General features: G+C 39.6%; 1 protein-coding gene across 2 annotated transcripts in view; it reads right to left on the bottom strand.

The window, feature by feature from the left end:
• Positions 1 to 14109: 14109 nt before the first annotated feature.
• The window catches only part of lrfn2b (leucine rich repeat and fibronectin type III domain containing 2b), a 205748-nt gene continuing 201247 nt past the window's right edge, over positions 14110 to 18610 (bottom strand). For both annotated transcript variants that reach the window (XM_031304575.2, XM_031304576.2), the window contains one exon: positions 14110 to 17450. In XM_031304575.2, the coding sequence (XP_031160435.1) occupies positions 16502 to 17450 (949 nt within the window). In that variant the 3' untranslated portion in view covers positions 14110 to 16501. The remainder of the gene's footprint in view (positions 17451 to 18610) is intronic.

Raw genomic sequence — 18610 nt, 5'->3', positions numbered from 1 at the left:
ATCCCCATAACATGATTTTTGCACCACCATGCTTTCCTGTCTTCACAGTGTACTGTGGCTTGAATTCAGTGCATGGGGGTCGTCTGCAGCCCCTAGACCCAAGCTTCTAGCTGATAGCTTTGTTTCACATAGCCTTCTTCTGATCGTAACAGTACTCACAGGTAACTTTAAGTCTTCTTTGATTTTCCTGGAGCTGATCATTGGTTGAGCCTTTGCCATTTTGGCTATTCTTCGATCCATTCGAATGGTAGTTGACCGTTTTTTCCCACGTCATTCAGGCATTTTGCTGAGTATTTCAGTGTGAAATGCACTATAACCAGCATGCACAACATTTGCTTCCTTCCTTCCTTAAATATGGGCCATAACTGACACCTGTTTCTTCACAGAATCAATCACCTCACTAATTGAACGCAACACTGCTATTATTTTGAACATGCCCCTTTCAATTACAGATTCAATTACACAGAATGAGTAGCATGCATGTCATGACTGTTGGGTCTGTTGGTTTTCTATGACTCTACAACACTTAGTAAATTATTTGCCATGTGGAAATATCACTTCTACCAAAAAATTTAATTTATGAGGTTAGTGATGTTGGACTGCTATTATTTTGAATATGTGAATAAAGCTAGGCACACATACACACACACAACACACTGCACTCTCACACACATGCACATACACACACAAATACACTGACAAATATTAACATACTATCCATTCCATGTGAAAAGTACACTCAATCTCTCCAAATTATGCAAAGGTGGTGGGATTCAGCTATTCTTAAAGACTGTTTTTTTTCTTTAAGAGAAGGAAAGGTTAAAGGATGTGTTTCTGTCCCATAAAAGTGAGGCATGTTTGAAGAATATTATTTGACTAGAAACTATTGTACTTGAATTGTTTGAATGAATTTCATGATTTTATGTCATGTTTGAGGCATATTGAACAAATATGTATGTTGATTTATTGTTGGCCTAGTTAGGCTGTGCTTTTATCTGTATACATTTAAACTGTTCAGATGCATGTGGCTTGGACACAATGCCTTTTGAATATTGAGTAGGAAATAAAAGTCCAGCAGTTCATAACCCCTGTCTTTAGCTTGTTTAAAAATGGAAACTTTTGTATGACCTGACTTGACTTGCTTGATTGTCACATAAAATGACTTGGACTTGCTTGAGACTTGAAAGTTAAGACTTGAGACTTGCTTGTGACTTGCCCATGTGTGACTTAGTCCCATCTCTGCTGAGCGCCGACAGCGGCGAAGGCCCTATTAAAACTGAAGGAATTATTATTATTCCTCATTCCGGCAAATTAATCGCCTTTTTGAGGGGCTTAACATACTCAAAAACTCACCAAAATTGGCGGTCGCATCAAGCCTGGTGAAAATGTACATATTTTAAGGGTTTTGGGAATAGGCGCACAAAAATGGCTCACTAGCGCCCCCTACAAAATTAAAAAAATTGAGCCCCTGCAGTACGTTTAACGTAGACTAATGAACCATGGTATGTATGTATGTAGAATGTTAAGACGTACAAAAAAGCTCATTGGAGCCATACCCTAAATCCAACAGGAAGTCCGCCATTTTGAATTGAAAGTTCGAAATGAGCGGGACTTTGGCCATTTCCACGTCGTACTTTAACAAACTCCTCCTAGAGATTTCATCTGATCGACCTCAAATTTGGTCTGTACCATCTTAAGACGTTAAAGATGAAAAGTTATTCAAAGCTTGAGTTTTCGACCAACAGTTTGGGCGTGGCGTGGCGGCCATTTTAAGCATTTATTGATGAACGAAAAAGTTGTTGTAACTAGAGTGTACATTGTCATATCTGCCCGAAATTTCTCACGATTGACAAGAGTCCAGGCTTGAGGACATCTACAGGCCAAAATTGTCTTTTGGTCATAGCGCCCCCCGCTGGCAACAGGAAATCCGCCTTATATGACAAACATCATCCGATTTACATGAAACTTATAGGGCCCTATCTTGCACCCAGCGCAATTGACTTTGTACACCGATGCATGTATCATTCCTATTTTGCACCCGACGCACAGCGTACTTTTCCCTCCACAGACTCACGTCGGTAAATTAGGGAATGAACTTGCGCTCCCGGGGGCAGTTCGGCAAAAAGAGGAGGCATGTTCCGGCGCAAACGTTCCCTAGTGCTATTTTGCAGTTTCAGAAAACAATTCCGCCACAGACCAGGAAAAACCTAGTCTAAAGTCAGTGGTGCATTATTCAGATGCTATTTTAAGGGTGCATTCTTGGCCGTTATGTAGAGTGTGCACACTTTGCTTCTCTCATCTCACGGACCCAGCAGTTCCCATTTTAGCAAACCATACATAAATACAAGGAAAAATATGACCCTGTTTTACACAACATTTCCATGAATCATGGATGTGTTGATGACATAAATGAGGAAATATTAGAGGAGTTAAGGAGATGTGATGTTGAACTGCATGTGCCAATGCCACTTAACCTAAATGCCCCAGCAGCAGCACAGGAGAGGAGAGACAGAAGAGCTGCATCGTCTATAGTGAGGTAAGCTCGATCTAATGTTAGACTACATTGCAAAAATATCACCATGCATTCATAACCTCGTGATTCAGTGAGAGTGAGCCCAAAACATCGGAAAGTATTCAGATAAAAAAGAGAAAGTTCTCTACGCTTCTGCAGACCACAACAATCCGGTGCAACCAAGGCTGGACAAAAACGGTATAAAGTGACAAAAAATAGCTGGTGCAACACAGATGTCTTCTTACTTGATAGTTTTATTACTTAAGGTGCAAAACAGTGACTAACGTTTCGATGTAGAGTTACATCTTCATCAGAGTACTAGGAGAGAATGGGCAAAGAAGCCCTTAATAAGAATCATCAACAGGTGCGTAAGGGGGGCGTGTTAGCTGCCTGAAGATACATCCATCTCAACCAAGGTGTTACACTCAATCAGTCATTAAAGGGCAAATGCCCACACACAGTTCAAAAATGATTAAAAAACAATGTTGATAAGTAACAATGATGATACATAACAAATATAAAATGTTCACAATACAATGGAAATAAAAGTATATTCATCTTAAATACTATACTTTAGCATATTTTGACTTTAGAGAAAGCAAGTTAAATTAAATTCTTCATTTAAACCTAGAGGTTCTAAAGTGCCGAGTGTATGTATCCAGAACGCTTCCCTGCATAGAAGTTTATTAATGATATTACCACCCCTGGATGGGGGTATGATTTTCTCGATTCCCCAAAACCTAAGTGATGCAGGGAAGCCATGATTGGCCTGCTTGTAATGCCTCGCCATGGCATATGTTAAATTCTGGGTAAGAATAGCTGTCTTATGTTCAGATTATTCTTAGTTTAAGTTGACGTTTTGTTTGGCCTATATAAGCCAGTCCACAGGGACACTTTAGAAGGTACACTACATGCGTACTGTTAAAATTAATAAATGAAGAGATGGAATATTTTTTGCTAGTGCGAGGATGTGAAAATTCCTTCGCATTGGTCGAGTTAGAGCATTGCGCACAGTTACCACATTTATAGAAACCCAAGGGTGGGTTGGGGAGCGAAGTGGTCAGAGGTGGGTTGGACATGTCTGAATGGACCAATCGGTCGCGAATGTTGCCAGCACGCCTAAATATAAATCTAGGCGGATTAGCGCATATGTCTTTGAGTGTCGGGTCACTCTTCAGAACATGCCAATGCTTGCAAATAACATTTTTCATTCTTCCTGCTTCTGGAGTGTAGCCGGTCGAAAAAAATACTCTAGGTGTTGTAACTTAGGTTTTTTCTTCAACAGTGAGGTGCGATCTGTACTAAGAGCCCTGTCCCATGCTTTTGTAATATCAGATTTGTCATATCCTCGTTGTTCAAAACGGCGTGCTAAATGGGCTGCTTTTGACATAAAATCAGTTGCTACAATTTCTTCTGACTCGCAAAAACTGGCCCACTGGTATGTTGCGGATTAGATGAGGCGAGTGATTACTGTCAGCTCTTAAGAGGGTATTCCTACTAAGGGGTTTGCGATGGATGGTGGATTGTAAAATATTGTTTATGTCCTTAGAAATAGTAAGATAGACTGATTATTACATTCCATAGTAAAGGACAAATAATCTGTGGAAGAATTTACATAAGTCAAAAAATTATTTAGCTCATTAAGTGTACCATTCCATATTAGAAAAACGTCGTCTATATATCTGCACCACAGTGATATTTTGGAATGAAAGGGGTTATTTTCAATATTGTGTATATATTTTATAAACCCATCACCAAACAGGCATACGAGGGTGCAAAAGCAGTCCCCATAGCAGTCCTTTGAAGTTGTAAATAAAATTTGCCAGAATATTTAAAGAGATTATTAGATAGAATGATCTCGACTAGATTTACAAGAAATTCTGATGGAGGCAGAACATCAGTTGTGACATCGGAAAGTATGTTTTTGTGACATTTCTTTATTTACATTTTGTCACAAAGAAAAATCAATAGCAAACGTCGGTCTCCTTGGCTGTGAACCGCCCCTGGCGTGCGCCCATGGATGTATTTAGAGCGTGCACCTAGCAAATCCACCTTTATAATAGCAATCCGCCATGGAACAAGCACGCCTGCTTTTGAAGGGAATGTGAGATAACGCTCTGATTGGTTTATTGCACGTTACGCCCAAACCACACCTATGAGTAATATAGCTACTTCAGACCAACCCATTTTAGGTTTGCGTCGGGCGCAAGAGTAATTTATCCCGCCGGTATAATAGCATCAGCGCCTGAGATCCGCCCACAAAGCTACTTGCATTTGCCGTTTGATACTTGCGTTTCAGATCGTTAAAATAGGGCCCATAATGTGTGTCTACTTCTGATACTGAGCCGGCCCCTATACTTTAACCACGTCCATTAATTCAGGCCACGCCCCCTTTATGGCTTTTGAACCATTTAAGGTAGTCTTGTGTGAGGTATCATTGAACTCAGGAGAGAGTTCCTTTTTTATTGGTGATGGTTTGACCCGCCCCTTATGCTTTAGCCACGCCCCTTTTATAACTAATGACCCGTTTGATGTACACTATTGTGTGAGGTATCAATGAACTCAGCAGAGAGTTCCATTTTCATTGGTCATGGTTTGGCCCGCCCCCTATGCTTTAGCCACGCCCCCTTTCACAGCTAATGAACTGTATAACGTAGAGTCTTGTGTGAGATATCATTGAACTCAGCAGAGAGTTCCCTTTTCATTGGTGAAGATTTGTAGTGTATGAGTGCCGCGCAATTGCACGGCCGCAAGGAGCCGCGTCCGCCAGTAACCCCAACATGCAAGGAGGTGCGAGGGCCCGTCCAACGTTGCTTGCAGCTTTAATTAATATTATTTTTACTGATTTTATCAGTTTAAAAAAAGGCACATACGTCTGGTACAGGGAGTGGCCCTGCTACCCCAGAATTAACCCCAGCAGAGGAGTTGGCCCTTGACCTGAATAACGGGAGGCCTGTTGAAGTGATCAAGGGTGGGACCTCCATTGACTCTGTCCCACCCACAGAAAGCGCCCACTTCATACAAGGTAGGCTACATTATTCCTATACTGTAGTAGCCTGAATATGAAAAACAATAAACCATTTAGCCTATATGATATCATGTGGACTGTCTGACATTGTCTTGCAGTGTCTGGCAACACAATCAGTCTTCTGGAGCCCCTTTCAATTCAATTCAATTTATTTATAGTATCAAATCATAACAAGAGTTATCTCAAGACACTTTACAGATAGATTCTAGACCACACTCTATAATTTACAAAGACCCAACAATTCCAGTAATTCCCCCAAGAGCAAGCATTTAGTGCAACAGTGGCGAGGAAAAGGGCGCGGAGCAGGACCAAGGTGACAGATGCAACCATGATTTAGGTGCCACCCTAATCCAAGGAAAACTGCTGGGTGAAAAACATAAGGAATTCGGGGAATAAGCTCCCCAGAGCTAAGTCAGTAACAAGCATTTCTGAGTGGGTACACATCTGTTATTAACCCCTAGGTTCGTTTTGCGCTGGAATTGTCCTTTAATACTGGACCAGTTTCAAAGATTGTTGTTCCCATCAGTCACATAGATACACAAACAAAGGAAAATAGGGTAGAGGTTGAAAAAAATGGTAGTTACCCTTAAACAGCGACAACGGTATGTATGAAAGACCGAAAAACCGCGTAAAGAGGTAGGTGTCAAACAACACAGGACTTTCACCCAGGACACCGGGGTTTGTATCCCGTTCTTGTCCTGCCTTAGCCTGGTCCTACCAGACTCTCGTACATTTCATTTGTACAGAGAGTCTGGCCACTCTCCATTGACAAGTGTTAACTTCCTTGAAGGTGGGTACTCTGTTGAAGTTTAAAACTATTGGATCTGCCCAGAGCCACTCTGAATCGGCCATAACCAATTATGTTTGGTCGTGACATCGGCTTAGCAACGCTAGCGTTCGCCTTAGCTAACTCCTTCACCACTAACAGAGCGAGCTAGAATATCACACTTTTCCTGTTAAAAAAAGTACGCCAAACCCAGAGCAACAAAAAGTGATGCCAAGTGTCCTGACCAAGCGCATGGAAAAATGACGCCAATGTAAAGGAGACTTTTTGCGTCAGTAACTAACGCCAAAGGCACCTTAGCAAGCATCAGTTTTTGACACGCTGGGAGTGAGACTCTGTTGGTAATAGTTTTTGGACAACAATGGAGCTCTTTGGCACTGATATATAAAGATATATCAGGCTTTGATATACACGCAATATTTGTTAGTAGGATAATTCATTGCTGGTTTGGGTCGGCACACAAGGTTTGTTGACAATAAGCGAATTGCCTTGTTGAAAAGGTGGAACTTGCAGAGGCAGGCTGCAGGGTCACAAATAATGGCCTCGTCTAATAAAGCCCTTTTGCCTTTCCCTTACACTAAAGATGCTGTGAAAAACAGTTCACTGGCACTAGCTTCTCCACAGACACACTGTCATGATGACGTGCAACTAAATCCTGCAACGGCCACTCTGAATTTGGGATTAAGTTGGGCGACCTCGTTGAGCCCTCTTTTGACCTCTAATCCAGTTTTTGTGAACATTAGAAGTTTAATGATCTTCACCTCAGGATGACATCAGCAAAACACTGTGGTTTCTTCACAAGGCTTGTAATGCTTAGTATAAAAGGTTAGGCCTTAGATTTCTCAAACCAAAGTGTAATGGCCATAGGCTTCACTGTTATTTTTTTTTTTTTTAGAACTTTTTATTTATATTTTTCACAGAACAAAACAAAAGGAACATTATCTGAGACAAGTGATAAAATAACAAGAATAATACATAAACAAATAATAGTAAATACAAATATTCTGTATATATATATATATATATATATATATATATATATATATATATATATATATATATATATATATTGCTGCACCTAATATGAATGTTCACATCTCAGCAAACAAGATACAATAATATACAGCAATATAGTGATATAAAATATATAATGTATAAAAAAAAAAAATATATATATATATATATATATATATATATATATATATATATATATATATATATATATATATATATATACATACATATATAATTTTTATAATTTATAGATTTAAATATTCTTAAACCATGTGCCATCTCTGATTAAAAAGGTCAGATTTCAATTGTAGTGATGCAGTCATTTTTTCCATCATATAAATCGGTTTTAGTCTCTGTTTCCATTCAGTTACAGTTAGTGATTTCACAGACTTCCAATTAGCAGTAATATTTTTTTTGGCAATTAGTAATAATACACGTAAAATATATCTTTGGTCAGCATTAAAAACATCAACTGATATAACACCCAGTAAGAAAAAACGTACATTTGAGGAAACATCTCTTTTTATAATTTTCTCCGTCTCTTCTTTAATATTTTTCCAATATGCAAGGACTACTGGACAGTCCCAAAATATATGTGTATGGTCACCTGTTTTACCACATTGTCTCCAGCATAAAGCTGCAGAGGGGTCTTTTACAAAATTTGAAATAACCAGAGGAGTATGAAAATAACGTATTTTAATCTTCCAGTCAAATTCCTTCCACTGTTGACTATTAATTCCCTTATGGCAACAGAGTTTATCCCATAACACATCCTCTATTATTGTATTAGCTTCTATTTCCCACTTTTCCTTAATATTGTAAGTGTTTCCAACCGTGTCTGTTAACAATCTTTTATAAAGATGAGAAACATGTTTACCAACAGGGAGGCATTTTTCTGAAATTGTGATAAAATATTGTTCTATGCCATTTGGGATTTTGCCAATTCTTTCTTTTTCCTTATGGTTTGTAATGTAATGTCTATTTTGCAAATATCTATAAAAATCACTTGAGGGAAGATCGAATTGTTCCTGAAGTGGTGTGAAAGACTTTAAGTGTGTTTCTTCAAAGAGCTGATTAAAAATAAAGAGGCCTTTAACTGCCCATCTCCTAAAACCATGGTCACACATTGATGGTGGAAAATCTACATTACCCACTATGGGCATAGCTCGAGAAATTGTTCCAACATCCTTAAGCATTTTCTTTACTTCTGCCCATACCTTTATTGTATGTTTTATCCATTCATTTTCAATCTTCATGTTTTAGATCCATAAAGGGTAGGGCAGATAATTGTGCACACTTAACTTCCCCTTGCTCAATTTGAGTCCACTTTGCTTCTTCATCTCCACTGATCCAAGTCGCAATTGCTGCTAGTTGAGCTGCCCAATAATAAAATTTTATATTTGGCAAAGCCAAACCTCCTTTATTTTTAGCCAGATGAAGTGTTTTAAGTTTAATTCTGAGTCTTTTGTGTTGCCATATAAATTGAGAGATTAATTTGTTTAACACATTAAAAGTGGAAATTGGAACTCTTATGGGCAACGACTGGAATAAAAATAGGAAACGTGGGAGCAGGTTCATCCTTACGGTCTCGACTCTGCCAAACAGAGACAAAGGAAGAACTTCCCAACGAACTAGATCACTCCTTATTTGATTAATTAGCTTATTATAGTTTGCCTCAAAAAGTCCTACCTAAATCCTTGTTTCGACCATTGAAATGACACCATCTCGTTCAGTTGTTTAGGCCATATTCCTGATACCATCATTGCCTCTGACTTATTCTGATTAATTTTGTATCCAGAAATGTCTCCATAATCATTTAAGCATTGCATTAGTCGAGGTATTGAAGTAAGGGGATGTTTTATAAAGAGCAGGATATCGTCAGCGAAAAGGGAAATTTTATGAACTCTCCCCTCACCATCCTCAACCCCCTCAATCTGGACATCCTGTCGTATTGCCTCCGCTAGAGGCTCGATACTGAGAGCAAAGAGAATGGGTGAGAGAGAATCACCTTGTCTAACGCCTCTCTCTATATCAAAAAAGTCAGAGCAATGACCGTTAATTTGGGATTCTTGTACAACAGCCGAAACCAAAAGGTACATTTTTCACTGAAGCCCATCTCAGTTAATGTTCGTTCTAAAAATTGCCAATCTACCCGATCAAATGCTTCTCAGCATCTAAGCTGAGAAGCATTGACGTTTGGGTACCCTTTGCCATGAGTGACTGCAGGTTTAATGCTCTCCTTATATTATTTGTCCCTTGGCGACCTGAAATGAACCCCGTCTGATCTGGTTTTACTAATTTCCTAATGTATTTTTGTACTCTAGTTGCTAAAATAGATGTTAATATTTTATAATCCACACACAGGAGGCTAATAGGACGATAACTAGAACACTGCAATGGATCTTTTCCTTCCTTATGCAGGACTGTGATGATAGCCTCAGACCATGACTCTGGAGGGTTCCCTGAATTTAACACATAATTATATAACTTACATAAGGTCATCAACAAACACTTTATAATATTCTCCTGCAAACCCGTCTATTCCTGGCGTTTTGTTATTTTTTAATTTAATAATTGATTCTTTCACCTCCTTTTCTCTAATTGGCTCTACTAACGCAGAGGCTTCATCCGCCGTCAGCTTGTCTAATTTAAGATTTTTAAAGAAATCATATATTTTTTCTTCTTTCAATTCCTGATGTTGACCCTTATATAATTGTTCATAATATTTGGCAAAGGTATTTGCTACTTCTTTTGGACTAGTTTCGACATTGTTGGAATGAGGTTGTTTAATTTTAGGAATTGTTCGACTAGCTTGTGCTTTCTGTAGTTGAAATGATAATAACCTGCTAGCCTTGTTTCCCAATTCATAGTATTTTCTATCAATAAACCTAAGGGCACCCTCTGCCTTATAGGTCAGAATCTCATTTAACTTGGCTCTATTCTCTTTAAGTTTATTAAATAATTCTTGTTTTCCACTTCGTTTATGTTCATTTTCTAATCTCTTGATTTCAGTTTCTAATTCTACTTGTTTTTTAAGTCTGTCTTTCTTTAACTTTGATCCTATAGATATTATTTTCCCTCTTATTGTGGCTTTTCCTGCATCCCATAAAACAGTAGGTGAGACCATTCCATTGTCATTCAAAGCAAAATATTCCATTATTGCTGACCTTATTTTTTCTCTTATATTAACATCTGTCAATAATGAAACATTAACTCTCCAATACTTCATACACAGCTCCAATCCCAAATCAAGTGTCATTTGTACTGGGCTATGATCAGAAGTGGTTATTGGCTCAATAACACATTTTTTAACTCGGTATGTGTCCTTTTTGGACACCAAAAAATTATCCAACCGCGAGTAGCTTCCATGCACTTGTTACATAAAGGTGAAGTCTCTCTCTTTTGGATAAAGGTGGCGCCAAGCATCTATCAACCCTAATTCCTTCATCATATACGTTATACTTCTCGACATTCTGCTTTGAGGTTTTGAGGATGATGGTAATTTATCTATTCTATTATTCGGTACGTAATTTAAGTCCCCCCCCCATTAAAAAAAACCCTTCCCCATGATCTGCTACCAAATGTGCAAGCTTTTTGAAAAATTGTGGACAATCTTCATTTGGTGCATAGGCATTCAAAAGAGTTAATTTAAAACCAGCAATCCTTCCTATGACCATAACATAACGACCCTCTGTATCCTGGAAAACCTTTTCACAATGAAAGTAAACAGACCTACCAACTAGTATAGCTACACCCCTCTTTTTCCGTTTCCCATAAGAGCTACTGTAAACCTGATCCACCCATTCTCTTTTTAATTTTTGGTGTTCTGTTTCTGTGAGGTGAGTTTCTTGAAGTAAGGCTATAGAGCACTGCATTTTCTTCAACTGTCCCAGTATCGTTTTTCTTTTAATTGGCTTGTTTATTCCTTTTATGTTGTAGGTAATTAAATTAAGTAATGCATCATTGTATTTATACTGATTCATGTAACACAGCCCGAACCTCCCATAAGCATCCATGTCTGACCCCCGGGGATAATGGGACAGAGAGTGGTGACCTAATCCCTCTGTGGAGAAAAGCACCCAATGTGCAATAATGACCAGTTTTACACTAGCATGTAAGAAAGGTCTTTGTGAGTGTGTACCACTCATGTAAACATCAAGAGTCCGTCAGACCATTTTCCTTTTTCTAACCCTTTGTGACAACTTTACTTTTTTTTTATTTTGTATTATTCTATTATTGCTTTCAGTCTATATATTGTTCATACACACTCAACATTATGTGTACCTTTAGCAGCCCTAGTCTGAAATCAAACTGAAATAAATTTTAAGTGTTATACCTCCGACTACTCATCTTCATCCAGAATCATAGGCTTTAAGTCAGTTATCGTCAGCATGTTGGTTCTCCTCCTCTTCGCTCTGATGTTCCATCCTCCAGTTAGTTTCTTATCGATGCGCTCTTTCTCTCCGCACTGCACCTCTACACCCATCTCTCTCAAAGTGTCTGCGGCGTTTGTCACAGAGGGAAAAGTTTTTTCTCCCGAGTCCATCTTGACTTTCAGTCGTGCTGGATACAGGCAGTTTGCCTGAATGCCCCTCTGCTTTAGCTGCTTGACGACTGCGTGAACCTTAGCTCGCTTCTTTTGTAGCTCAGGAGAATAATCTTGATCGAAGAAAATCCTCTTGTCTTGAAACATCACCTTTCCTTGGCTCCATGCTTGCTGCAAAAAAATATCTTTCACCGCTGCGTCGAGAAATCTCACAATGATTGATCTGGGGGGAGCCGCTGGATCTGTCGGTTTGGACTGAAGTGAGCGGTGCGCTCTTTCAATTTTAATGTCCAAATTAGGTGGTAACGTCAGTACTTTGGGAAGCAGGGCTTTCACAAATGCAACCACGTCTCCATGTTCGCTCTCCTCTGGTACTTGAAATATTCGAAGGTTGTTTCTCCTCAGCCTGTTTTGTAAATCATCACAAACAGCTGTGAGTTGTTTTTCGCGTTGAAACAGGTACCGTATCACACGGTGCTGCCCTGCCCCCGCATCTTCCACATCGCTAACTCTCCTGCTCCACGCGGCTAGTAGCGTCTAAGCTAGCGCTGTTCATGCTCGGTGGTTTATTGTCGGTTTCTTTCAAATGTCCTGGTTTTCCTTGTCCTCTCGTTTTCGATGTGGTAGTCATCTTGCTCACGGGCTATTTTCCGCCCTGAAAGCTTTATATATCTGCAGTTGTCACTGTTTTCTAGCTTTTTTCTGACGGAGCCTCGTCTCTAACCTGTTGTTCCAACCATGACGTCACCCGGAAGCCAGGCTTCACGGTTATACGTTGTATAGATATTCCATACTTTCTGGTTATTCCAACTTTGGTTTTATTTCCATAGTTTTGGCTTTTATTGTGATCACTAACAATAACATTGTTGTCCAACATGTAAAATGAATAGTTTAAAGTTTTGGGAAATATGCTTAATTGATTTCTTTCTGAGAATGAGATGAGAAAATGGCTACCACTCTCATCCATGTGTACAAAGCTGGAGTCAGTACCTGCTTAGCCTAACCTGAAAGCAGTGGGAAACAGCTAGCCTGGCATATATAAAAATAATAATAATAAATCTGTCTAAATCCCCTGGCTTTTCAGTGATGCTGCGGACAAAAACAATCAATCACAAACCAAAGCAGGATTTCTTAAATTGCAGATTTAGTTCCTATGTGCCACTGGTGGCTTTACAGATGCTGAGTCAAGCATCAGGCAAGTTGACAGCTCATCAGGATGACTGACAGGTGCCAGGGTGACCAACAGAGTGGATGAAAGACGGGATGAACAATACATTAATAGCCTTGGGGCCAGAGCTGCAGTTTGTGGCTCAACACACAGCTCTGGTTGTGCTGAGCAGCTCTGAGGTGTGGAGAAATCTAAAGATCGTCACTTATTAAATCAAGTGATTGGAAGATATGATTAAAGCAATGGGCAACAAAACCCATAAAATAATACAAAATCTTATCTACGTCCAGCACGGCATGAGCACGGGTAAGCTAAATGTAATATAAAATGACAAAAGCTGAAGTGATCAAAATGAATGTGAATCATAAAACTGCCTAAATTAAATGTGGAATTAAAAGGTGATGTAAAGAAATATCAGTGACTCAATGAATTCATAAGCGGTTGGATGAAAATGATTTGGTCCACATTTACGGTAGTAATTTCAAATATGAAGCTTCATGAAGCATTTTCTATATTTTCGGAGCCCAGTAGATGCCGTTCTATGTTTACCAAAGGGTTAAAGGCACATAGAATTGCCATTCTTTGAGCCTTTTTCTTTAAACCAAGAGCGCCATCTAGTTGGGTCAAGAAATACAACCAACGGTTCATGAAGCTTCATTTGAACATCACTAATTTCAACAACTACTGGATTAACTTTTCCATTTTAGACACAGACAAATAGCTGGATTTATACTTGCAGCAAGAGGTTAACTTAGGTAGTGCATTAGGTAGCATTTAGGTTTTGTTGTTAAACCACGGAATGTAATCAATTTTATTCAATCATCTATGATTTTTTTTAAATGAATAGATACAATTTAGTATAATGTTTTAATTAATATGCAATTGGTATTTTGTAATTCCAATCCACTTTCATCGCCTTTTTTTATTTTGCACTTCTACCATGTGGGTCTCACGTTTATGTTTTAAATGTATATCTTCATTTTTATTTCAGAGATTTTCAGTCCCCATACAACCCAACTGCTGCAGTCATATATGAAATGATCTGACATCACATGGCTGTCTCAAGAAATTTTTAGTTTTATCTTAGTAGCAAAAACAACAAATTTGAACACGTAAACATCTTTTACAGCTCCAGGTAAGAAATTGTGCACAGTTGCACTGTAACAGTGGAGCAGCTGCTCCTCCCCTCCGCTCCTACTGTAAAGTTCAACTGCCACACATAATCCCACTGAAGTATGGTACAAAAAAAAGTGGAATATATTTATATATATATATAGACACTGTACACACGCAGTCATATCAGAAATATCACAAAAAAAATCATTCACAAAACGTGAGAAATGACAGCATGGGTGTATACACTGGACTAAACTGTCTCATGGGTCAGTTCAGCAGAAACATGCAACACCAGACAATAAAAGCAAACAACAACTTCATGTTGTTTAATAACAACTTTCTTACTTTTACTTATTAAACCCTTATTAAACCCTAATCTCCTGCAGATGGTTTAATAAGAATTCTATGAACATTGACCGGTGTATGAGGAGAACACAGAGGAATTCCGTTTCCAAAATGTGGCCATTTGAAAAAATTGTATCCATACAAAGTGACTTCTGGGACTTTTTGAAAGATGTAAGTAATTTACAACCTTGGTAGACAAAATGAGACTTAGTGACTGGACCTGTATACTTTTAAAGAGACTGATTCCCCTCCTAAATGAATTTAGTATGTAATAGGGAACTTCTGGTCCAAAGGAAACATAGCACTTATTGACACTGTGGTCCTATTTTTACAATAATCTACAAGGATGCCCCAATGTGGTCTGTATTTTATTGTGGTTACTTACTAAATTAAAACAATACAGATACACCTCTCAGAAACACTCAGGTGTCCTCACACAGATTTCATGTCCTGCTTAATTGTGATAGGTTATGATGATGGACTGTTACCTCACAAACCGAGGACCTATTTTGGTAAAGAATCAGTATAATGTTGTTGGTGGTGTGACAGGGAGTGATGAGGAAAACTGCAGAAGTGACTGACTCAAGTTCAAGTTAACTTAAATAGCCCATGACAGGCTATATAATTATTACTCAGTTTGTGTCTTTTTAATCATAGTTTTCCTGCAGCCTGATAGCAAATGTTCTGTGGTCCAGTAGTTTTAGGGGTTGGAAACTGTTGGTGTAAATAATGTGGACAAACTATTGGTCTGATGGTCTGGCTGCTCGTGCATTTCTTGCTTCATTATGGTGATGTGGTTGTGTTTCCTGATTTCAACAATGACAACGATGAGTCCAGTGTTATTATCACTCATAGAATTACTGTCTAAAACTACCAAATAACTTAATAACTAATAAATAATGACTTAAGTTGTAATGAACAAGTATTATCCTCATAAAATATACATCCTGATTTTGTTATAGCATCCAATATTGCCCTGAATGCGTAGGTATTTCAGTAAACGGGGGAGGAAATGTTTGGTTTTGGGGTGTTATGAGGTGATGTATCAAAACAGGGAGTGCATCTTTAAAAAAATAACTTTTAAATTATTAACAATAAAACCCATAAAAACATTTATTTTGCTATTGGACCAAATGTACACACAATCTAAACAGGCCTAATTGTTTTGGAAAATCCTACGCATTGCGCCACTTTCCACTTAAATAATTTGGCATTTTTTGAAACAATTAACTGAGTTTTCACATACAGTGCAGCCAAAGTTTAGGAGATGATGGGTTTATAATCTATGCAGTCACATAAAATGTGATATAATAAGCATACAGAATTATTGAGTGACCCCTCAAATATATAATCTGTATAGAAAGTAAATATATTCACATACAGCTTTATTAATAAATCTTTTTTCTTAAATCTTCATGAATCAAAGCATCACACCTATGTATATATACTTCACCATTCAGTCAGAGATGGTTAAACTGCATCAGTGGGTAACCAAAATGAGGTTGAATTTACAGTAGAAGATTCATAGTGTAACCACTGGTCGTGCCTTGATCTTGTGCCAAGGCAGAGACCAGTAATGAATCATTTGTGTTTGACCAGCAAAATAAAAAATATAAAACTTTAATTTCATTACATACTTTAAATGTATACAGTATAATAGCAGTCCATGGTGATCCCATACTTCTATAACAGACTGCACTGCTCTTTCATTTCCTTCGGCTCTTAATGGCTGACCAGCCATTTTAATCCATCTCTGTACAAAGTGTGAGGCAAAACAATCCAAAGGTCTTATTCCAAAAGTTTGTATTTAGCTATGAGTGTGAAAACCCTCATCCTGTCCCACTTGAGTCTGAGTGGTAGAGTGGAAAGGATGGATATGAGTGTGCTTCATGCAGGACAAAGGCTCTTAGACCAGCGGGCCTGTCTTGGCATGGTTGTTGGCCGTCCCTTTGGGCAGTGTTTGACAGTGTGACAGTCCTCCATCTTTCCTAGACAGTACTCTCCATCACCCAGTCAGCGTTGTCATTTGTCCCCTTGCTCCCTCCCGTGTCCCCCTCCTCCTCACACTGCAGCAGCATGCCATTAACAGACAGGCTCCTCTTAGTCCAGATACTGCTGATCCTGCGTGGTTTGTTGCACAGCTGAGCGGCCCCGGCGGCTGTTATGTCTCCCATGTCGAAGGACTGGCTCCTTTTTGGCTTGGAGTCTACAGGTAGCATGAGGAGCCGGCTGAGGCTGGAGTCCAGCGTCCGGCCCAGCAGCGGCTCCCTGTCTGTGTTGGGTTTCCCTGCTGTCATGGCAGCGCTACTACAGGCTCCTGGGTCGCGTCCCTGTACCGCCCGCAGCTCCAGTGAGGTGAAGGCCCCGAGCAGGTGGTCCAAGTTGGTCCGGGGCTTGGAGGGAGCTGATCTCAAAATGTTGGCAAGTGTGCTGTTGGGGCTGTACGAGCCCCCCGCCATGGAGCCTGAGGATGAGGAAGAGGAGGTGAGGCTGCTTTGAAGGGAGCCACACTTGAACTGCACCACCTCGTCCTGCAGAGTCACTTTGGCCTTAGCCTTCGGCTCAGGCTGAGGCCGACACTGGAGCATATGACCCCCATTGGTCTGAGAGTGTGTGTCACTGACATTGGTCAGTTTTCCCACTGGGGGTTCAGTGTCTGCAGCTTTGTAACGCACCATGAGGATGACGATGAACACGAGCAGGGTGGCTACGATGATGCCCCCCACCACCAGGATCATGGTGCCTCCCAGCAGCTGGCTGGGCAGAGACTGGCACTGCTGGTAGTCGTCCTGGGTGAAGAAATTGGTGCAGCCCACGACGTTGGTTGCCGTGAGTGTGGTGGCGGTGTCATCCCAGGCGGCCAGCACACACAAATCGTAGCGGGTCCCCGACACCAGATTGGTCACCAAGAAAGCTTTGCTGGAGGCAGGGATCATCCTTAACAAAGACAGGAAAAACAAGTAAGACCTGCAGGTTAATTACTCTGTTTCGATAAAGAGGCCTGCCTCTTCTAATAATAATAATAACATGGGCTAATATCTTTCTTAAAAGACAGAGACAACCTAGAGGAGTGATACAGAAAATGCTATAAATGACTGAGCCATCAGCATCCCAACAGGGTACACATTTAATTTCAGCACATGGAGACTTAACTAACTGCTGCAGGAGGTATTGTGAGCTCTATTCACTATGCGTTCTTTCAATAAAGGAGATGCCAGGATTTCCATTTGCATTCTCTGGAGTTTCTGCAGTTGCTGCTTTAACGGACAGCCAAGAGTAATTGGCTTTATCTCTCAGTGCCATCTGTCTTGCTGCAGTTCATTTGATATTGAATCTCCGGAGCAGTGATAAATAAATAAGTAGAAAACCCCGGAAAGGCAAGAAAGACTGGAGAGTGAAGGACATTTTGTGTGTGCCAATCCAAGATAGATTTGGACCTATGGGAACTGTCAGGAGGCTTGTGGTAGAAAAAAAGTTAAAATTCTTTATTTATCATATCCACAACAACTCAAGAGAAGCAATGGCATTGAAATGCTCAGGCTCTGTGTACGCATAGTGTATATAAAAAAGATCACTTAAGTAAAAACAAAATGAGAATCTAAATATATAGTATTGCAAGTTAAAATACATGAAAAAATGTAAAGATTTAAAATAAAGTCATATACAGTAATTACAAATGAATAAACTGAATGCAAACAGGAATGTAGTAAATGTGTATTTACTACATTACATATAATACATATATATACTCAAGGGAGTGTGTCAGGCTCTTCTGAGCTGCAATGCAGTATGCGCGTGTGTGTGTGTGTGTGTGTGTGTGTGTGTGTGTGTGTGTGTGTGTGTCCTGAGTAAGAAATGTTCCTTCCTGCTTCAAAAACTACCATAAAGATGCTGAGGTGCCCCCGAGAAAGACAGTGAGCCTTCAACTGCCTGAGCAAGCTGCTCAGCGGTCAGCAGGAGAGGACTGGAGGTTGTACCTGCTGTTTAAACGATATTACGCATTCATTTGCAGACTCAGTTTCCCCTGCAGGGATTCACATCAGTCATGGACCTGATCGTCTAACCTTTAGGCAGACTCTGGGTAAAACCGTACAGTA

Source organism: Sander lucioperca, chromosome 19, assembly GCF_008315115.2.
Source record: "Sander lucioperca isolate FBNREF2018 chromosome 19, SLUC_FBN_1.2, whole genome shotgun sequence".
In the NCBI taxonomy this organism is placed as follows: domain Eukaryota; kingdom Metazoa; phylum Chordata; class Actinopteri; order Perciformes; family Percidae; genus Sander; species Sander lucioperca.
This window is presented reverse-complemented; position numbering and strand designations above follow the sequence as displayed.